At 38.2% G+C, this 21,991-nt stretch overlaps 1 protein-coding gene across 1 annotated transcript in view; it reads left to right on the forward strand.

Annotated features, from left to right (window-relative positions):
- The window catches only part of drd2a (dopamine receptor D2a), a 36,670-nt gene extending 17,370 nt beyond the window's left edge, over positions 1 to 19,300 (forward strand). Inside the window, exons 2-8 of the mRNA XM_029446231.1 lie at positions 3,725 to 4,035; positions 9,210 to 9,319; positions 13,124 to 13,260; positions 14,913 to 15,121; positions 16,026 to 16,112; positions 16,422 to 16,809; positions 17,330 to 19,300. Coding sequence (XP_029302091.1) covers positions 3,757 to 4,035; positions 9,210 to 9,319; positions 13,124 to 13,260; positions 14,913 to 15,121; positions 16,026 to 16,112; positions 16,422 to 16,809; positions 17,330 to 17,526 — 1,407 coding nt within the window. The 5' untranslated portion in view covers positions 3,725 to 3,756 and the 3' untranslated portion in view covers positions 17,527 to 19,300. The remainder of the gene's footprint in view (positions 1 to 3,724; positions 4,036 to 9,209; positions 9,320 to 13,123; positions 13,261 to 14,912; positions 15,122 to 16,025; positions 16,113 to 16,421; positions 16,810 to 17,329) is intronic.
- Positions 19,301 to 21,991: the final 2,691 nt, after the last annotated feature.

The following is a 21,991-nucleotide window of genomic DNA, read 5'->3' on the forward strand; positions in this document are numbered from 1 at the left end:
ATAGTGTTTGAGGGTGCGATGGCAGTGAGGGATTAGCATTAGCAGCTTCTACTGGGTCATAGGTCTCTGTGCAAAAGTGGGAAGGATCTGGATTAGTGTTAGTCCCTATGTACACAAACAATATGGATATGCTCAAAGATGGGGTTGCCTATTAGAAGATTGTCATTTAAATAAGGGACACTGGTTCATACTTTAGCTTTTGGCAGGTATCCACTTCGTTGATGATTCCTAGTGCAAGACACTGAATCTCTCTAGGGGGATTTACCCTGACCTCTGACTTTCCTATGGAGAAGGACATTATTATTATCATAATCAGTTGCAGTTGCAGTTCACAGAGATGTCATTTAAATAATAGACGATATTGAAGGCAGCTGCGAGAGAGCGAAGGTTTCTTTTTATAAGCAAGCTCCAGCTTTCAGGCAAGCAGTGAGAATAGTCTCACGTACTGTAAGTAAGGAAGTGGAGCGGGCAAATAAATAAGATTAGACAGCACAGGGCATCTGCAGGGTACACACACTGACTTGTGCCCCAGAGCAATGCTTACACATCCTAACAGGAGCACTCTTCCTTCACCCACTCCTTCTCCTTCCTCTCTAACTTCTTCTCTCTAAATCCTCCTCCCGACACTGAAGCTTTCCTTTTCCCTCCTCTGGTGAATTTTCTTATTAATTATTATCTACTGTGCTCAAAAATGGTAGATGTGTTTGGTGTACTGAAAGTATTTAGTTGTGTACATCCTTCTGTACTATCTACGCTCTGTAATGATAATCTGAACTAAAAACAGCAGACAAAAAATAATTGTTTCAGGTCCTGAAGGCTAGAATAAGTATGCAAACCTTTTTGAAAGTGTAAGGTAATTTAATCTGTGCAGTGACATTCATATGAATTGTCGGTTGCACGTACCTGATCCTATTAAACAATTCTCAAATTGCTAAGTGTCTGTCCTTCACAAGTGAAACGTGACTTGAAAACTCTTGAGGTCCTTCACATTCAAGATTTTCAAAGACCTCTGAATAAGAACACGTCGTGCTCATGTGAGGCTAGAAAGGGCACACAGGCATTTATAAAACATTTGGCTTTCCCAAGTCAACAGTCACTGTGAGCAGATTTAATATACCAAATAAAATAAAAAAGCTGCGTTCAGACATTTACAATAAAACACAACCCTGAGGAATATATGTTGTTCTTTAAGGATAACATGAAGAAAACCACTGCCTGAAAAACGTAAACCGAAACATGGCTTGACATGTCAGGTTTTCTAAATATAACCTGAATGTATGCCCCAAATTGCCTTAGACATGTTTTAAAGCAATAAAACATTGCATAACAACACCAGGACTTCAAGGATACGTTCACATTTCTTTTTATGTCCATCTGGATAGATACTCACATGACCATATTTACATTGAAACAGTGTTTTCCCTCCTCTTCATGGCCGTCACAGTTCTGTTTCCTTGTTGAGCTGAGGAATAGTAAAACTTGTGCAACCGAAAATGTTGTACTAAAAGACTATCTTTGGAGAATAACCTCTTACCTGATTCAGTCTGCCGTAGACTCATTGGCTGAACAAAGGAATGCATTTTTGCGACTAGGTGGGGAGGATGTGAATGTGCAAAAAAAATCATTTTTATTTTTTATAAAAACAAAATCTAAAAATGTTTTTGCTTTATCTACAAACAATTTTGCGACCCCCCCCTGCAGTACCACCGCGGACCCCTGGGGATCGCAGACCCCCTGTTGAAGACCTATGCTCTATATCGTTCATTTACTTTTTTACTTTGTTCAACAAGGTTTTTGCAGTTAGCCCTTGGCTGGAGGAAGGAGGTAACAGTGACAGATAACAGTTATAACCTAACACCAAAACAATGTAGAATCGCAAAGACAACTAAATTCTACAGAAACAATTACAAGGGTAATACAACAATTGTTTGCTTGTGGAAATAAAACATAAGGTGCGACAATACAAAGGAGTTGGATGAAGATGAGGATGTGAAGGGCTGGAGAACCAATCATGGTGTGAGTGAGCGAGAAGTGAAAAGGGAGCTGAGAAAGTGAAGAACAGCATAAACATTCATGTAGACAGGTATGAGAGGACTTTTGACTTTTGATAAAAAAGGATGTTTGCGTATTTCTGACATCATTGTAAAAAGATGAGACGTAAAGCTTCATTAAGTTTGCAACAGTGTTTTCCATAGTGTCACTTTATAATAGCAAATAAGAGAGAAGTATCATATGTGATCATTGTAATCAAACTGAAAAATGATGCAATCAAAATAAACAGAGTTCAAATATTCATAACCCAGGAATATCCAGGCTGTAATCATATCCCATATCCCTGGGACTTAAGATTGTCACTGCTCTAGCTGTTGTGCATATGCCAATACAGACTTTGAAACTTACATTATATATGCTGTTTTAAGCAAAATGCAGATTGATGGTAGCAGAAGTAAATTCAGTCATAGTTTCATTATGCAATGAGAACCACATGTCGCAATGTCGCATGGACTGACTGTCACAAGGTCCTTGAAGGATTTATGATAATGGTGCATAATGATGCATTGTGGCTGGTTTGTGACACATTGGCTAGGCACACATTCTTTTATTGTTTTGTTCTATATGATTATGGAAGTCATACGATTAGAATTGAAGATTATTCGCTGCCATTCACTCTTTCAAAGTTGTGTGTTTCTAGTCAGTTCAAATGGATGTAAATAACGAATGTGCAGTGACTCTCGTCACTTCGATAAAACAAAAGCTTTTATGTTGTGTTTTTCCCGCACAATTCCACTAATGAGAGTTTTTTTTTTTATTGTTCATATCCGTTTGTTTGTTTTTTAGACCTGCCACTTGGGAGGCACACATTGCTGTTTTTAAATGCAAACCTGTTGCTGATACTCGACTGTAGCGCCTAAACACTACCACTTACCGTGCCCTGTAGTGCTATGGAGTGTGTCCTCATGTTGTTTGTGTCTCATACAGGCATGAGATATATACAAAACCAAAATATTATTAGATCATTTCATGAGGAAGGAAAAGCATTCAGCATGTTTGCTAGGCCTCAAGGATACACACAGTGGGTTTTGATGTGAAACACTGAATGTAAACGCAACTGTGTTTGCATACAAGAAAACTTTTCAGACGTTTTTTCAGAAACTTTAATGTTTCTGAAATCTCTTTTTGAGTATCACCTTTTTTTCACCTCTTCTTTCCTTACAAAAATAATGAAAGGAAAAACAAATTTAGCCGCACATCAATATTCTGAAAGTGTGTTTTCATTCTTCACCAGAGGAAATACATAACTTTGAAGTTACAATATGTTCTGGTGAAGGACAACTTCAGGCTTTTGAGTATTCATTTCGTACAAAGCCTCATCAGTTACATGACGCATTTGCATTTCTGCCAGATCCCATAATGAACTTCTTAAAGTCTTGATTTTTCCCTTTCAATTCATTCAAGGGTTTCTAGAGCAAAAATGTGATCCGATGCTTCTACAAGACCTTCTACATCATTTTATACATATTTTGAATCTCCACTGTAATTTAAAAATAATAATGCACCCATTAAGAGATTAACAGACAGATTGCTTCTGCATAGCAATTACTTCAGGAATGCAGATTATCCTAAAAAGTAAATTCTTATTTTATAAACTGTTACTGCAAATAGCAACATGAATACAACTACTTTTAAATGCTATTTTCTCTCTGTGTGTCTGCATGTTTTGCAGGGCCCATTCTTGGCCTTCGTCACTCACAGCTAATGGATGTCTTAACCCAGTATGCCTACAATGACAGTTTCAATGATAATGGAACATGGAGCTTCAACGGAACAGATCAAGAGCAGAAGCACCCTTACAACTACTATGCCATGCTGCTTACTCTGCTCATCTTCGTCATCGTCTTCGGCAACGTGCTGGTATGCATAGCTGTGTCCAGAGAGAAGGCCCTGCAGACCACCACCAACTACCTGATCGTCAGCCTGGCTGTCGCTGACCTTCTGGTGGCCACACTGGTTATGCCATGGGTTGTCTACTTAGAGGTAGGATAGCCGAGATGCACACACACCCAAACAACATTTACACACATGTATACTCTGCACATAACGGTAGAGAAGTAAACAACCTGATAGGCCGTATGCAGCAGACATGCTCTCCCTATCTCGACTGTACACTTATACCTATTTTTCTCTGTGTTCATCTTATGTCATTGTATAAGCATTAGAAGACAAAACAAAGGGATTTGCAGACTTGTAGTTCAACAAGAAGATTCCAGTTTCTATATTATCTCCAATATAACAAAGGTGTATACTGTCAACAAAACATCAGAGGGTAGGCTCTGAAACCAAGAAACACTTTTCTTAAGAAAATGATCAACTTCAAAGACAGAATTGGCATTAAGATGTAAAAAGAATTGCAAAGCATATTATGCCTACAGCAGGGATTTATATGAGATCCGGTGCCAGTAAAATAATGCTGAAAAGGTTTTGAGCCAAGCAAGCCGCCCGCAGTTATCAACAGGTCAAAGGCCCATGGTGAAACAAGGGTGACTGCTGATATGTTCACATTATCATCGTAAATATCAGTCCTGCAGTGGTTAAAAGGCCTGTAATATAGCAACACCATGTGACAACATTAAAATGTCAGACCGGTCTATTCAGTCAGAGGTCAGACGTTTATGAATAATTCTTCCTAATTCCAGGATATATCATTTTGCATTCTACTGCTGTGTGGGATAATGCTGTTTTTAAAGCAGTTATGCACATCAATGCCTGCTAACCAGCGCAACCTAAAACAGAACAGAGTCTCGGGTCCAGCATTAATTCATCTCCAATCCACTAAATCAATAGCAAGCAGGATGTGGGCTATCTTTCAGAAGAGTCTCTCTCTATCTCTCAGTCGCTGCTCATTTCTTCTGTCTATGTTCTGTGTCCCGGGGTTATTTCTCACCATCAGGTTTTAGGTCACGCTGTCTAATGTAGAGAAAGGCAATCTAAGACTACAGAGACTCTAAATCTCCTTTGCCTCTTTGTGAGTCATGATGATTATCACTCTGATCAGATTACAAGTGTATCAATCCATAGGATGTCATGGTCTCTCCATGTATGTTTGTTTGTATATACTGCAAAGTCGTGACTGGCAATGTGTCATTCTGTAACAGTAATCTGACAGGGATATGAGTACTCTTTTAAGTGGCTAATCCATTGCTGTTACCAATAAACAAAATAACTTTTTTTGTGATCATCGGCACCAATTATCAGACTGAAGCTTGTTTATCCATTAAGTATGCAACTTGCTGTGTTTCTTTTTATCAGACTTATTCACTTGCTCTCTCTATTGATGTGGGCAGGTGGGTCCACACGGCGGTAGCCTACATTAAAGTACTTTAGTAATGATGGAGAGGAATTGAAATGTATCAAAGCAGCCATTTATCAAAGCTCCCAATTGTAGCATAACACTTTCTCAATAAAATATTTATATCATAGCAGAAAAGTGAGTCTCTGACACGGACAAGGACTGTAAGTGGTCAGCTGCGTTCTTCTTTCTGCCAGCATTCAATGCTTCTTTCTGTTTCTTTGGGGAAGCCCACTATTGTCACTTTCTTCATAATGAGGGCAGGAACAAATAAAAAAAATTGTGGATTAAAGGGGTTCTCCAGTAATTTAGTATTTCAAGTCTATAAAGTTAAGGTACTCACAAGAATCAGATTAAAAAAATAAATCAAAGTAACATAACCTAGCTCAAGAAGCCTACATAATATAAATCAATAACATCATTGTATTTGACCCTCCATGCCTGATAAATGCTGACATCCTTCAAACTCCATGCCCCCAGCTTTTAACATAAGCTTTTTGTCATACATTTCTAGTCTCCAGGTCAAAGGCAAGATAACCCAGAAGACATCATTATGACATTATCAGGGTTATTTTCCCACCAGAGCCACAGATGACATTATCCAAATATTTTTACAGGCTGAGTTGTACTCCTAATGACAGGTAAACTGTCAATCATGTGTATAATATGTGCTGTTAGAAAAAAGACAGCATGTGCTTTGAACATTTTAGAATGTATCGTCCGACATAATTTGTTATTGTGTCTTCCATCATAGACACAACCTAATGTCCTTTAGTACTGAAGACTTTCCTCTTTGATAAAGCTTATACTTAGGGATGGCTCAGGCTTGCCTTGAGCCAAGCCGTAGTTACGTGGCTTAGACTGCTGGGGGACTTATAACTCTCTCCTCCTCCATCTCTCTCTCCTCCTCCTCCTCCTCCTCCTCCTCCTCCTCTCCCTCTCGATCTGTATGCATTAATGTCCTTTAAATGCATGTTACTAACTCAGCATCCGGGGCATCATCCCCGGAGTTTCTGTGTCTTTCATCTGGCAGGTTGCCACTATTAAAGGTTACATCTTGATCATGAATCATGGCTGCACCAGTTACCCTGGTCCTGCCTGACACCTAAGTAAACAATTTTTTTTGGAGGCACCAGGAAGCTTCTTTTGTCATCCTTCTGCAGCCATCTTTTTCATATACGATCTCATCATCATTCCTGTCACATCGATTGTCTCTGTTGTATTTTTGCCATGTTGTTTATTCTCAACACACGACATCTATTGCACGTCTGTCCGTCCTGGGAGAGGGATCCTCCTCAGTTGCTCTCCCTGAGATTTCTTCCATTTTTCCCTTTAATTGTGGGTTTTTCCTTGTGCGATGCGAGGGTCTAAGGACAGAGGGTGTCGTATGCCGTACAGTCTGTAAAGCACACTGAGACAAATGTGTAATTTGTGATATTGTATAATTAATTAGATTCGATTTAATTTTGATAAAATCATGAGCATCTTCAGATAATAACAAACACCTCAGTGTTCATTGTTAGGTAACACTAATGTGGCTTGTTTTTGGTTTCAGACTCACATACAGGTTTCTTTATCTATTTGCAGACATTTTATTTTCTTAATTTTAGTGTCCCGACCATGGCCGTGACTAAGTTTCTTGTGTTAATAATGTATCAGCATGAACTTTAGTGAGAGCTTAGTCACAGAGAGTGGGCAGGACATTCAACTTGCCCTTTATTATTAAATGCTGAATTAGCATTAATTACCACAGTTTTTGCTGTGTGACTGATTTAGAGGGAACATTAACCAGGCTCAAAAACAGAAATATTAAAAGCAATTACAAGAGTCTGTAATACATCAGATAGTAAAACTTTTCCAAGGGAAATTACAAAGAAATCCCCTTTAAGTGCAGTTTACAGTTCATTCTATTAAAAAGGTGCATATATGAAACCAAGATTAGCATGTACTCATATGGTAATCTAAGGTTTATAGATGAATATCATGATATCGTTATTCCTTCTTGTCAGTAAGGAAGTCAATTTGGATACAGAGATAAAGAGTAGCATTTGTCATTGGACATGTAATATGTGTAAACAATATGTGCTATTTAACTGCAGTTTGAGTCCTTTACTTTGTCTTTGCAATATTTTGCAAGTTGTTTTTATGAATGCATCGAAGCATTTCTGATATAAATGAACCTGTAGTTATAAAGTTTGTTGTTCATTGTTATTATTATTATTTCTATAAAGACAGCCGAGTTTTAGATGAAACAGCAGACTGCGTCACTTTTGATTCAGCCTGATTTTAAGTGAAGTCTCAAATTGCACTTTCTAACCACTTTCTCAATACCCTTGCCCCCTTTACTGGATTTTCAATTCCCAAAATCTTACCTTTGCAAATTAAATCAGACTGCGGATACCTTCTGAATTATGATTTGCTATGCACATATGCACAGTGTGAAGTTATAAATGAAGCTGCAGTAGTTGGCTTTACCAGAGTGAAATAGCAAGGACAAAATTGCAAAAATGCTTATATCCCCTCAGTCAACTCTTTTAGCATATATTTGTTTTGATTTCATTGCCTGAGACAAGCACTTTAATATCCACTGAACATGTTTCCCCATGCTGATAGGAATAGATCGGTGTTCCAGCTACGAGGGCCCGTAATGGATTTCGTCTCTTGTGAGGATCTTAAATTTGTTATGAGCTGCAGCACTGATGAGGATGTGAAAAAGTATGGTTGTGTTGGTGTCGCTGGTGAGAGGAGCAATCTGTAAATTGTCATATAAAGATCAAGAACAAGAAATTGAGTGATGGAATGGACGGAGAGAAACGGAGGATAGTGTAGCGATACCGAGAAGACAAATGTCAAGAGCATAAGGTCGGAAAAATGCAAAAAAAAGAAGAGAGGAGAGGTTGCGACAGGGAGAAGGGCGCTCATTAGGCTGTCAGATCATTCTGCAATCACCGCTAGTGTTGTAGCCACCAGCAACAACATACGGCTTTTTAAACTGGCGTTTGATTTTATGAAGACATGGCCTAGGGACAAAGATTAATTTGCCACAGAGAGGTAGCGGTTGCCCCCCGACACACTCATCTCTCTTACCCTTTTTAGAGCCATGGGACGAAGCAGGTGGGATGTCGTGTCAGGCCAGTTAGTCGGGCGGCTCAGACCTGTCAGAACATCACTGACGTTGATTTTATATTTGGCTTTTATCATGTAACAGAGAGCTACCGAGGTATGAATACAAATAGGTTTCGATCATGTCTTTGATTGAAAGCCACCTGGGGCTGCAGACCGGGATGCATGTCAAAGGATAATTATCTCACTAACACTGAAGGTGCCAAATATTTGCTATAATCTATTGTATTTAGTTCACTGTTATGAATTGTCAAAAGATGTCATGAAGTTACTGAACAGACGAATCAGATAATCTGTTTCCACCATATAACAGAATAAATATAACAGACCATTTGGATTCTGTGTATACTGTTAAAATATATATGCCAGCTGCTTTTCACCTGCAATGTATCACTTCAGATGAGACGGCTCACGCCTTTTTCAAACTCTTTTCCCTTCAGACGCCACTCACAACTCGGAGCATTCAGATGCTTTGTTGCATGCGTATTCATTTTAACCTAATTTATTCTTTCCTCTTATGATTCAGTTGTGCTCTCTGTTCTGTGGAAATAATATGAAAAAATAATATGAAAAAATAAACAAGGAGGCTTGACTGTCTTGACTTGATTGATTGTTTTTTTGTCGGAGAAGTAAAACACATCATTTTTGCCGAGGTGCTGCCTTTTCTGAGCAAGTGTAGTGACTTTGTTCTGTTGACTGTTGCTATAAACTGCCATTTGTTGATGTTTTTTTCTTCTAGGTAGTGGGAGAGTGGCGCTTTAGCAAGATTCACTGTGACATCTTTGTCACTCTGGATGTGATGATGTGTACAGCCAGCATCCTCAATCTCTGTGCCATCAGCATTGATCGGTGAGTTCACCAATGCACTGATTGTTTAGGCCTGTCTGTCATGCTTTCTCTATGGGTTTTCAATGGAAATCTTTAAGTGCATGACTATGAACCTGTAAGACAGATGCTTAGAGAATGACATATAATGGCAACATTGCACACTGTATGCACAATAGGCTGTAACCCAATACAATAAAGCAGTAGCATACACTTTAATACTTTAATAACCAATCACAAAAGAAATGCATGCGTTAAAGTCCAATGAACACATATTGTAGTAATAAATAGAATGCATTGAAATCCTGAGATGAGGACAAGTAATGGGGAAGGCAAGAAAATGTAGCTACATGAAATATTTATTAACCAAAGAGTTAACAGCCTTTATTTGGATCTTAACTACTCACTTAACTAAAGTTGCGTCTTTATCGCAGTGACAAAGTCTGTCCGCAGACAGAAAGATATATAAACACCGGGCAAAGTACTCAAAACCTCCTCTGTGGTAGTTCATGATGACACACAGACAGACTCCCAAGGGGAAAACAATACCAGCGTCGCCGTCGCGGCTGGTAATAAAGCTTTATTTAAAACAGTTCATGAGGGCACCTGTTTTGTCACCAGAACATCTCCACCGGGATTCATTAATGCCTTGTCCAAAAATAAATTCACTTGTTTAGCTGTGTAGCTGTCATGATGATTCATTAATTAATGACAGTGCCTCTATTAAAGTAGATCGCAAAGTGCTGAAAGAAGCAGAGTTGCACCGGAAAGCTGTTCATCTGAAGAGCATGTTAAGCTCGAGCTTTCAATAATGAACTGCAGGAATCATGTAATGTTGACAGAATATGTATTGAAAGTGAGAGACCTTTGTTTGCTGACATCTGAAGAATACCAAGGGGCGTTCCGTTTCCCATATTTTCATTTTATAAAATTCTGCCAAGATACATTTTACACGATTTTCTGCTTGGCTGCATTTCTTTTACCTTAAATCCATACGCGAAATAAAAACTCACCGTGGTCACACAAACACAATTTCAACTATTACTGACGGGAATGAATTAGAATGCAAAGGTCTGTCATATGTGGAGAAAAGCTTATTAAAAGATTATTGTTTGCATGTAATTTAAATGAGTGTTACAAGCAGAGAGGTATAGCATCAAAATAGCTTACTGTGTACTTATACACATACTAATCACAGGCCTATTTGTTACAAGATAATTTCTACATCAAAGGATTGTTTTTTTCCACTATTAACATTGTTCTTCACTGATGTGTCGACATCTTACTTTTGGAATTTTGTGACCACAGGCCAGAAAATAGTTTGTTTTAGTTACTCTATTGCTAAAAGAAAGAACACATTAAACATCAGTTGTAGTCAGCTACTCATTCTCTGTGAGTAGAGAGGACTAATAGTCATAAGACAAAAGTGCTTTTGTGTAGGAGGTGATATGAATACACATGCCAAATGTGTTTCAACACAACTCAAATTATGGGGCTAAATATGACATTCAGAGCGTATCTATGATATAGGGATTGCTAAATGGTATACAGACTGCATTTATATAGTGATTGCTAGTAATAGTGACAACTGGAAGTGCTTTACAACACAAGCCAGTATTCACACACACACACACACACACACACACACACACACACACACACACACACACACATTCATACTCTGGTGGCAGAGGCTACCATGCCTGCTCACCTCGAGCGATAAACATTCACACAGCAACAGTGCTGACAGAGCTATCAGTGTTAACCTGAGGGGGAACTGGAGTTTGGGCATTACGCTTCCGCAACAACACCGTGGGTTTGGGCGGAAATATCAGCGGTAATATGAGCGAAGAGCGGCTCGCCAGTGGGACACACAAAAGAAGCTAACATCCACTAGCATGCACGTGCAGAACAGAGATGCTCGGACTACAACTTGTGCTTTAATTCACTGCTCAGGACGCCATTACTCAACTATATCTTCACATAGCAAATAGTTGTGTGCTGCTGTATTAATATTCTGAATGTCGTATATATAGAACCTTTAAATTGAACCTATAGACACTTCCCTGTCATAATGCTCTCAGTGAGTCATAATGTGCACTAAAAATACATCTCCAAAGATTTGAGGCGTAGCCTATAACCTGTGAATGTGGGCAGGATATCCTTCACATTTGGTGCAGAAAACATCTGTGTACTTATTTTGTTAGAGCTTGGTAGCATGTCACAAGATTAAAAAAAGAGACCCAATATGTCATTTTTATGATATGTACAAATTGCAGGTATATTTGTGTGATTGATTCGCGAACCTTCAATGGATTTGGATTATAGATTAAAACCTTTAATGTACAAAAGCTTAATATAGCAGGCATAATTGCACATCCTTTTAATTAGGAACTGCAGCTGTATAGCACATATAATTCCTGCTGCTATTTATAGGTGCTGTGATTTAACCATCCGGGAGGAAAAAGCTTTTCACATGTGTTACACCGTCTGTAACAATCCAGCATTAATCTACCCAGCAAAGATTCTTCCTTTAATCACAATAAAATAATATTTTCATATGCATGTAGAAGGTTTTTTCATACCAATTGTACATAAATAAATTGTTCTTGAAAGCAACTTGAAACTGGACTCATCTTTTGTATTTTTTCACATACTTATAAATAAAGCTGAATGTGATTGCATTGTTTACATTTCTGTTTGCTGGCTTGCAGTGCACGTCTTCACTGCCTTTGATGGAACATTGTTGCATGTTGTTGCACGTTACCACCGGCAACATTGTATTGCTTTGCTTTTCATCAAACAAACAAAACCGCTACTCGTAACTAACTAACTTCTCATGGTACCTTTAATGAACGCTCTGTGTATAATGTATCTGTGTGTGCATCCTATTAGCTAAAGCAAAGAAATTAACATAGACAACCTTTGCATTAAGTGTTCTCTTTGAGGGCAGAAGAGCCAGCTCAACTTCATTTCATAATAAATAACATATTATTTATTTTAAGCTTTTCTGAACCCAGCTGCTCTCTCGCTGCAGCCAAGTGTATACCCCTCCCCAAAATTGAGATTCAGGAGCGGGTGGACGAAAACATTAATCTGCTGGTGTTGTTCTGGAAAAACACTTTTCTTTTAGCCTTGCACCAGCACTGTGCAATATCAATCTTGGTCCAATAAGGGGAGATTTTTCCATACCCAAGGATTCTTTTACCCAAGACCTTGGTATAGTGTGATGCACAATACATGATCAATAATACAATCCCCTTGTATTTATTACTTCCCTTGTGTGTTTCAATAAAGAAACCCAAGCAAAAAGTATCTTTAAAGCCTTACCCACTTAGCTTTACATCCAAATTGCACAGAAATCAATAAATGAGTAAAAAAACTGTCCATTTTCTGGTGATTACAGCAGCTCACTAATAAGGTCAACTGATGTAGCAAAGTTAAATGATAACATATTTCCTTGGAGAAAAACACAGCCTTCCTTACAGTTCATCTTCTACATGTACACTGCAGCCGACACCACATTTCCTAAGCACACGTCCAACATCAAAAAGGATCTGATCAAAGATGACAGGCAAGATCTCCTGGTTTTACATTACGGTCCTCATATTCTCCGTCCTCTTTTGAGCTGAAATCTATTGATGAAGAAAGAGAACTAGGAACAGAAAAAGGATACATCTAGCCGTAGATCATTGAATGAATTCAAACCATACAAGTGTATGACAGATTTATTTGTTCATACTTTTCTCTTTTCGTTTTGTCAAAGTGTTTTTTTATGGGTTTTTTTTCATACATTCACATTAAAGTACTTTTTTTCACCCCTTACAGTTACACAGCAGTTGCAATGCCAATGCTGTACAACACTCGCTACAGTTCCAGGAGACGGGTCACGATAATGATCTCTGTGGTGTGGGTGCTGTCGTTCGCCATATCATGCCCCTTATTGTTTGGCTTAAATAACACAGGTAAGAAAGAGAACGATACGTGCAATAAATGATTTTTCATGTTTTGTGTGACTTTAATGGGGCCATTGTGGTGCTGTATTATTCATGTATACACCCACTGCACAGTACTCAGCATGTGCATTGTACACACATATACATTGTGAAGATGCTATGTTTGACATTGCACTAAAGCAGATTGTCAATGTCAGTGCTCATTTGCATTGTGTTACTAAAGTGAATATAAACTTACCATACAAAGTAAAATATTACTTCATGCTGACACTTAATTGCTTTAAGTGAGCCATAGCCTTTTATGTTGCTTATTCCACAGAACAAGGGCTTTACAGAGGATTACAGTTAAAGCGGGTTTTGATTAATGGGCTTCTTAGATGTTGATTCAGCCACAACTGCTTGCAAGTAAGCTGTGGCTGCAGATCTTGCCAGTGTGAGCTTCAGGAAACATGAAAGCAGCTGAAACAAAAGCAATAACGATTTGTTTTTAAGCTATAGCAACTCATATTTTAAATATTTATATTGGGGGTTTTTTTTAGCGATGGATTGAAAGCTTGTGAAACTGTGGAGGGAGAACAAGTTTGTCAGAGTTGTCATTTCAAACTCAGATGATCACAACTTCACACACTCACGCACACATGTTTGTAAAATTGGATGTCTTGCCAGAGACTGATTCAAGAAATAATGGTCAAAATAGAAGCAGCAGAGGCGGCGGAGGTATCCTGACTCTCTAATATGGGTCAAGCTCCAAAAACAATTGATTTTACATTTCCCATAATGCCCACTTCTTTCAAACTCCACACCTTCAGTTTGTAACGCAGCTTTTTCTGTTTTTTTTTTAACATGGTTATTTTCAAAAGGGTTATTTTTACAAACTGTGGAAAACTCTTACCAAAGCTAGATGATGTTATACTGTTCTCACTGACGATTCCTAGTAAAGAGAATTTTATATGTCGAATCGTACTGTCCCTTTAATGGAACACCCGCTCTACCCCTGAACCGCAACCTCCCTGAAGTGTGAAGACAAGTTGTTAACATGAACTACACAATTACTGTGACATCTACAGTATACACGACAACTCAGTTGTTATGAAGTTTACTGGGTTCAGTGTGTGTGTGTGTGTGTGTGTGTGTGTGTGTGTGTGTGTGTGTGTGTGTGTGTGTGTGTGTGTGTGTGTTCTGGTGTGAAAGGAGTTTTTTCCAGTTTTTTTTGAAACCCAGTGCAAATTTACTGGCTTTAAAAGTAAATAAATAAAATCTAAAATTAACAAGCAATCAGTGCAGGGAATCTAAAATTGGGGTGATATGATCTCTCCATTTGGCACCAGATAGAAGCCTTGTGGCGGCCTTCTGGAGGCAGTTCTGAGTGAGGTCAATGGGAATAAAAAGCGATTGCATTGGTCTAAGCGAATATGAGGGAGGAAGGGGAAAGAAAATTGTGTGAATGACCTCTAGGTGAGGGGAATACGAGGAGTGGTTCTATTTTTTGATTAATTTTCAAAAGATTGAAATCAAAGAACCAAAAAGTTTCCTCAATGTATTGTAGAAAGTTGTCCGAGAGTCACACTGACAAAACACAACAAAACTACATAAAAAAAGCAATTTTGAATGAAACATAACACGCCGTCTGAGGCTTTTATTCACTGTGCTTATCTCCACAGCTACTCGTGATGAGTCTCAATGTGTGATCGCCAATCCGGCCTTCGTGGTATACTCTTCCATTGTGTCCTTCTATGTTCCCTTCATCATCACTCTGCTGGTTTATGTGCAAATTTATGTGGTCCTGAGGAAGCGCAGAAAACGTGTAAACACCAAACCGAAGCAGCGTGTCTGTCAGGCTGCCGACCCTGATATGCCCACTTCGCTAAAGGTGAGCTTGGGTTAGGGTTACTACTGCTTGCCGTTTAATACTAAAGCTTTTACGGCTTTGATGTGAAACTGAGATTTATGTACACCTTTATTACACCTGAGCTCTTTATCTTTCTGCTTACTGATTGTTGAAGGATGTCTTTTTCAACCAGTGTGAGAGAAACAAACAGTGTGCCCTTTGAATTCATTTGTGTATTTATGAAACTGCAATCAATAATTTCCTCAACCCAATTATACTTGATGGTTTTATGGATAGGCATTGCAATACATAACAACATATTGTAGAGAATGGACTTCCTTTGGAAGAACAGTGCAAGACAAAGAGATTAAAAGGCCAAGTGTCCTCCACCCTACTCTATAACTGGCTCCATCCAGGAGATCAATTTTAATCTCAATGTTACATTCGCTGGCTGGTTTTCAGTGTTGAAATCTATCACACTACTTTAATTATGATGGCCCTAAAATGACCAATTTGTTTTTGTTTTTTACGGACCTAGACAGTAAATGGGCTCTGCACAGGAAGCCGAGTAATGCTTTTGATCAGTACACTATATTATGTATGTTCATGCATGGCTTCACCATGTGATTTCTGCGTGAGTACAGGGATAATAAAGACTGCACATTACTCTTTAATTAAAAGATCTGTGAATTTGTTATATGGCCACATATTTACGGATTATGTGCATAATCTTTACGGAGTAAAACCAAGTTTCACTTATACTGTTAATTGTTGAATGAGTTTGAATCATCTTGGTGAAATAAACATTTCTCAAAGTGGCAGGTAAATAGACTTGCGGCTCCCCTTTACCCCGAAGCTTGTGGGACCTGTGCTTAGACATCCCTTTTGTCAGTTGTGCTTTGACATTGTACCCTCTTGCGTGTCTGACACAGCTTTTTCATTTCAGGATAAGTGCACTCATCCAGAGGATGTGAGGTTGTGCACCATGATTGTTAAATCTAATGGGAGTTTTCCCGTCAACAAGAAGAAAGTGGTGTGTACTCTTGTTTGTTCTTTTGCTTACGGCTTCTTTTTTTTTCATAAAAAGTTTAATTGTTAGAAACATATTTGTGTTTCCCGTAGAAGATTTAGCACCTTGAAATTTTCCTCCATTTCAAGAGAACATATAGCTTGAAAAGGCACATTTCTGCTTCTGTGAACACAGCAAACCAAAATGAAAGACTGAAAGCATGAACATTTATTTTCTGTTTACTACCTTGTTATTGTAAATGTCACCCTTTGCCTAAATACAAAAAAAAAAACATCTTCTGAATCCATGTTTTTGTTATCTGACCTTGCTCAGATATTCATCAAAGATGTAGTCAATGAGGGGGAAGATCTGGAGCTGGATGAGCTGAACAACAGTGGCAGCAGCCAGAAACAGAAGCAGCAGCCACAGTGTGCTCTTGGAGACACTCCAGCCACCAGCCACCAGCTACTGATGCCAAACAAAGGCAACGCGAGCCCCACCTCCACACCTCCCACACCACCTGAGCAGGGCCAGAAAGCAGAAAAGAATGGAGATCCTACCAAGGAGGCCCTCGGGGATCCAGCACCCGTTGTGGCCAAAGCCTTCCAGACGCAGGCCTTACCTAATGGCAAGACTCAGACCTCTGTGAAAACTCTGAGCAAGAGGAAGATCTCCCAGCAGAAGGAGAAGAAGGCCACTCAGATGTTAGCCATCGTCCTTGGTAAGTTAGTTTACTTCTAACTCAGTTTTTTTAAATTTACATTTGTTATAAATAATTTAAGTGACATTAAAGTTAAATTAAATGCTATTTTATGTGAAAATACCCACCAAATTATAACTGACACTGTTTGAAACGAAGCATTTCCACAACCAAATAACTATGTTTTTGTTATCAACTTTGCACATGCAAGTGGTTACAACATCAAACCAGCGGGGGACTCTGTTCAAACTCATTAAGACTCAATATTTGTTTCTCTTCTAATTTACCACAAACTAATCCTGTAATGTACGATTTAAAAAGCTGTACGAGCCCCCTTCAATCTCTTTTTGGTAAGACCTAAAACAGAGCTTTAAAACAAGACAAGCAGTGATGCAATGAAATGAAATCCTACCGATACTTTGATTTTAGAGTCCAACTACATTTTTAACCGTAATTGGGCTTTGAATATAAGAGCCTGCTTCTTTTTCCGCTTTTCTGACTCATTTTCTAATATTCCCATTTCTTTTTTGTATCTCCTCAGGTGTATTCATCATATGCTGGCTGCCATTTTTCATTACGCATATCTTGAACACCCACTGCACAAAATGCAAGGTCCCCGCTGAGATGTATAATGCTTTCACTTGGCTGGGCTACGTGAATAGTGCTATAAATCCCATCATATATACCACCTTTAACGTGGAGTTTAGAAAGGCGTTCATTAAGATCTTGCACTGCTAATCTGCAGCATCACTTGTCCGATCAGACTGAGGGAAGTGCGATAAATAAAAGCATCTCTTCTGGCAAATACCTCATCCTGTTAAGGAAAACTCACCACGGGGGGGGAAACTACAATCTGCTTTTTAAAGTTATGGAGCTGAGTGACTGAAAAACTGACAGTGTCTTATTGAAAGGCATGTTGGCTCTATATGTGAATTGTTTGTGGGGTCCTGTTCTCCAAATCACTGAATGTAAAACAAGAAATGTCTGTAACAATGAACTGTTTCATGGAGAAAAGAAAAATGTAACATTGTTCTCTAACATCATTGTATTTGTCACGTAGGGAGCCATCTGTGTATACCACACATACAAGTTGCAAACTGCTATTTATTGTGTGTGTACTTTATTATTTTTGATGATGGAAATTTTCTGCAAATCTTATAGATATCAAGCCAGTGTTCATCGCAGTGTTAAAACTGATACGTAAGCTCTCAATCTTAAAACCTGAATCACTGATTGGAATGTGTCAAAGACAAGAGACAAGTGACTTGCTTTATAATGTGGCTATGCCAATATCCACATATTTGCAATTTTATAAATTGAAAAATCATATATTATTATTATTATTATTAATATTAATGTTATTGTTGTTGTTATTATTGTTATTATTATTTGCTGTACATAGTTTTTCTTAAAACATTATATATGCCTGCAATGGAAATGTGATGCATGCTACACTGCTCTTCTACTTGACTATTCATGAAATGTATATTTAACAAAAAAATGACAAAAATGTCCAATAAATGAAGTTATGAGACACTACGGTGCCACATGAATATTAGTGTTTGTCGTGTTTATACAGATACACCCATAAATGACTTGACAGTAGTCAGCAGCCTCTCTCTTATTCCCAGGACTGTTTTGCAGTATGAGTAATGTTGTTTACTGAAAGTAACTCTGAGCACCGCTGCAGTAGGGTTGTTCTGTGGCAAACTAATGACCTGTATGTGGACTTTGCAGCTCCCAGGTATAATCATGTGGATTTGTGCTACCCCTGAAGCAACTCCCCGGGGCCTTTGCTGAGTAAGAATGAGGTGAACTTGGCAAAACTGAAATAACAGATACAGCAATACATCTATGTGTGTTGTTGGCTGACAAATCCTGCATTTCATTTCAGTTTAACAATAAAGACATTATTGACAACGATATGTTTATGTTTTTATGAATTTCAGCCAGAGAGCACTGTAGCTAAAGGGAAATCACAAAGTTATGTCATTGCCAGGAGATATGTTCCAATTTAGACAAGAAAAGAAGTCTGTAAAAAGTGTTTGTTTTTATATGATCAGTGTCTAAAACACATGCTCATCTTTCTTGTCTAGGTGCTGGGTAGACAAGTATTCAACAATGTACAATACTTCCTTTATAAAAATCTTTTAACTTTATTAGATTTAGAAAAAGTACAACATTTCAAGCCTGAATTGGCTCTTCATCAGGTACAGAGGTCTCAATCGCTTCCATGTTAAGTGAGATGCATGTTTATAATAACAAAAGAAAATCAAGTGTGTAAGTTTGCCCTTGGAAGTTCATGCTGTCTAAATGAATTGATATTTGTGTATGACTTTTATTCCTGTGATTGTTCTTAGAGTGATTTATTTGTGAATACATATGTGTGTAATTCTTTGACTTGATTCCTTGATCATATACACAGCGTACTTTTTGCAGATACTTCTGTGTCTGATGAAGAACCAATTTGTGGTCAGAACTTTGCACTTCTTCTAGATGTAATGAAGTTAATATGCTTTCAAAGGAAGAATTCCACAGTGACCATACTTGTGCCAAAAGGTCATTTTGTTGTGATGGCAAAAACAAATCCAAATAAATAAACGTTTGAAAATACAACTAACAGTCTATGTCAGGGGTGTCAAACTCATTTTAGTTCAGGGGCCACATGCAGCACAATTTTATCTCATGTGGGCCGGACCAGTAAAATCAGAGCATAATAACCTATAAATAACCACAATTAGTTTTAGTGCAAAAAAAGTACAAGTACATTTACAAATTGAATCTTTTTACAAAACATTATGACCAACCTGAATTTTTTAAAGAAAAAAAGGTGCAATTTTAACAATATTATGCCTCAGTTTATCATCTACACATGTGCATTACAACATACATGTCACAGTGTATCTGCAAAGACACAAAACATTTTGTCACGTGTATCTGGAACTTTAGTTTACTTTATGATCAAAACAACTCATTTTTTTACATTTTGCAAATTCATCCCGGATTGGACCCCCTGGCAGGCCGGCTTTGGCCCGCGCTGCACGTTTGACACCCCTGGTCTATGTGGTGTCATGTAGACAGGGGAGGGATGGCGTAATGCCTTTTGTTGTGGCTGTTTGTTGCAGTATTTCATGAGTAGTTTACATCACTGATAATTCATCACCGAAGCGTAACACCAGTCTCTGTGATGACCAAAGTCAAACCAAAGACAGTCTCGCATTGCATCGTTTTTTAAGGGGGGAAGAAAAATAGTTACATGAGAGGCAAGAGCCAGCAACAACAACAGCAACAGCTACATGATATATAATGCTGTTAGCAATCACTGAGTGCAACCCTAGTTACAAAGGTAACAGAATGAAAAGTTCTCACTTTTCAAGGCAATTCATCACTCGTGGTGAGTGCTGCCGCTGCAGTTGGCAGAGGGTTCTTGCCGAGTTCACCTCTATCTGTTGTGATGTTCTGTTTGAATCGAAAGAAACTAAATAGTTTTACGCCGACGAATGGAGGTCAGAAGACATAAGAGTTTTTCTGCAATCTAACAGCAGTAAAAGACTACAGAGTAGTAGTGGAAGTACTCAGTTTATTAGCATTAAAAGCACTTATTATGAAGAATGGCCCATTTCAGAATAATGCATATAAAATTATTGGATTATAAATAGTGGACTGAAAAGTAGAAGTAGAAGTATAAAGTAGCAGAAAATTAAATTAGTGAAAAAATAATAAAATAACAAATAAATTGTATGTAAGTTCAGTAGTTGAGGTAATGTACATACTGCAGTTACTTTCAACCACTGCTACAGGGTGAAAAGCATCTCTAGCTAAAGGAAATAGTGAGTATTAAAACATTGACTCATTAAATGTGTCTGCCTTGATAGAACATTTGTTGTAGGTGAAAAGTAATTACTAGCTTTAAAGGAATAGTTTAATATTTCCCTTTGTGCACAGAGTTAGATGGGAAGATAATCTAGAGGTAGCCTGACTCCACCTTCTAGCTCAACCTCACTATTTAACACGTCACATGTTGTTTGTTGAATCCGTACTAAAACCAAAGTGTAAAAACTATAAGGCAGATTCTGTAGTTGTGATGAACATATTTTGTAACCCTAACCCTAAGGACTCAGTAACAGCTGTATGTTATTATCTAGTGTACCACACCAGCCAGCAGAATGTTTCCTCATGGCAGCTCAAAAGTGTCAAATCTCTTTTAATTTTCTTTTTGTCGAACGAGAGCAGAATCAGATCGGTACAGAGGGCGTTTTTTTTCAGTTGCACTGAGTCCCTTCAGGCCGCGGCTGACTGATGTAGTGTACTTGGTGACACGGCTTAATGGACTTGCACCATCTCCTAGGACATTTGGATTGTACGCCCCTTGGCAAACACTATCAGTGCAAAGTTGTTACGGAAGAGCCAGGACACAAGTTGTTTTGATGACAAAGAAAAAACAATCATTTATATTAATACAGCCAATGAAATGTGATTGTGTGTCTTGTAATGCAGTAAAGGTAATCCCACTGGTACACACGGAGGTGTAAAATGAACTTGTCTGTAATATTTATGTCTAAAAAGCATGTCCTATTGTACTATTGAGGCACATGCACTCGTCTAATAGAGTGGCTTATGTGTCTGCTTTACTGGCACAGATTCATATGATCCATTTGTATTGTATCTACTATATATGGATATCCCGTAGACCTCTGTGACACATGTACATATGGTATTTCCATAATAAAATCCCCAGGGGGAATTTCTCACACCAACATACTGGACCAGCACCAATCATGTCTGACACATGCTGTATATAGGCACTGTTGCCGACTTCGTAATAGCTATTGAATCATTTTAATTATTTACATTTTGTACGTACTATTATTAAAGAATATCTTGGCTTGTCAGTCATTCTAATGCATGCACAAGGCTATTGTATTGCCTTAAAGCACTCAGTTATCATGTTGTTATACTATGTATATATTTGAATTTGTATGGTCTTTGCTGGATATCTAAATTATTAAGTGTGATTGGCATGTATCTAAACATGTAAACATAAATGAATATGTAAGAACTTTCACATGGAATGAAATAATCACATTGTAATTCACAGGCGAGGAGACAAATGACACATGGTCACACATATAGAAACATGTTAATTGGTTATATCTCACAATGCACAAGAGCTTTAAATAGTAATGCAATAATTCCTGTCAGC

This window comes from Cottoperca gobio, chromosome 13 (assembly GCF_900634415.1).
Source record: "Cottoperca gobio chromosome 13, fCotGob3.1, whole genome shotgun sequence".
NCBI classification, from domain to species: Eukaryota; Metazoa; Chordata; class Actinopteri; order Perciformes; family Bovichtidae; genus Cottoperca; species Cottoperca gobio.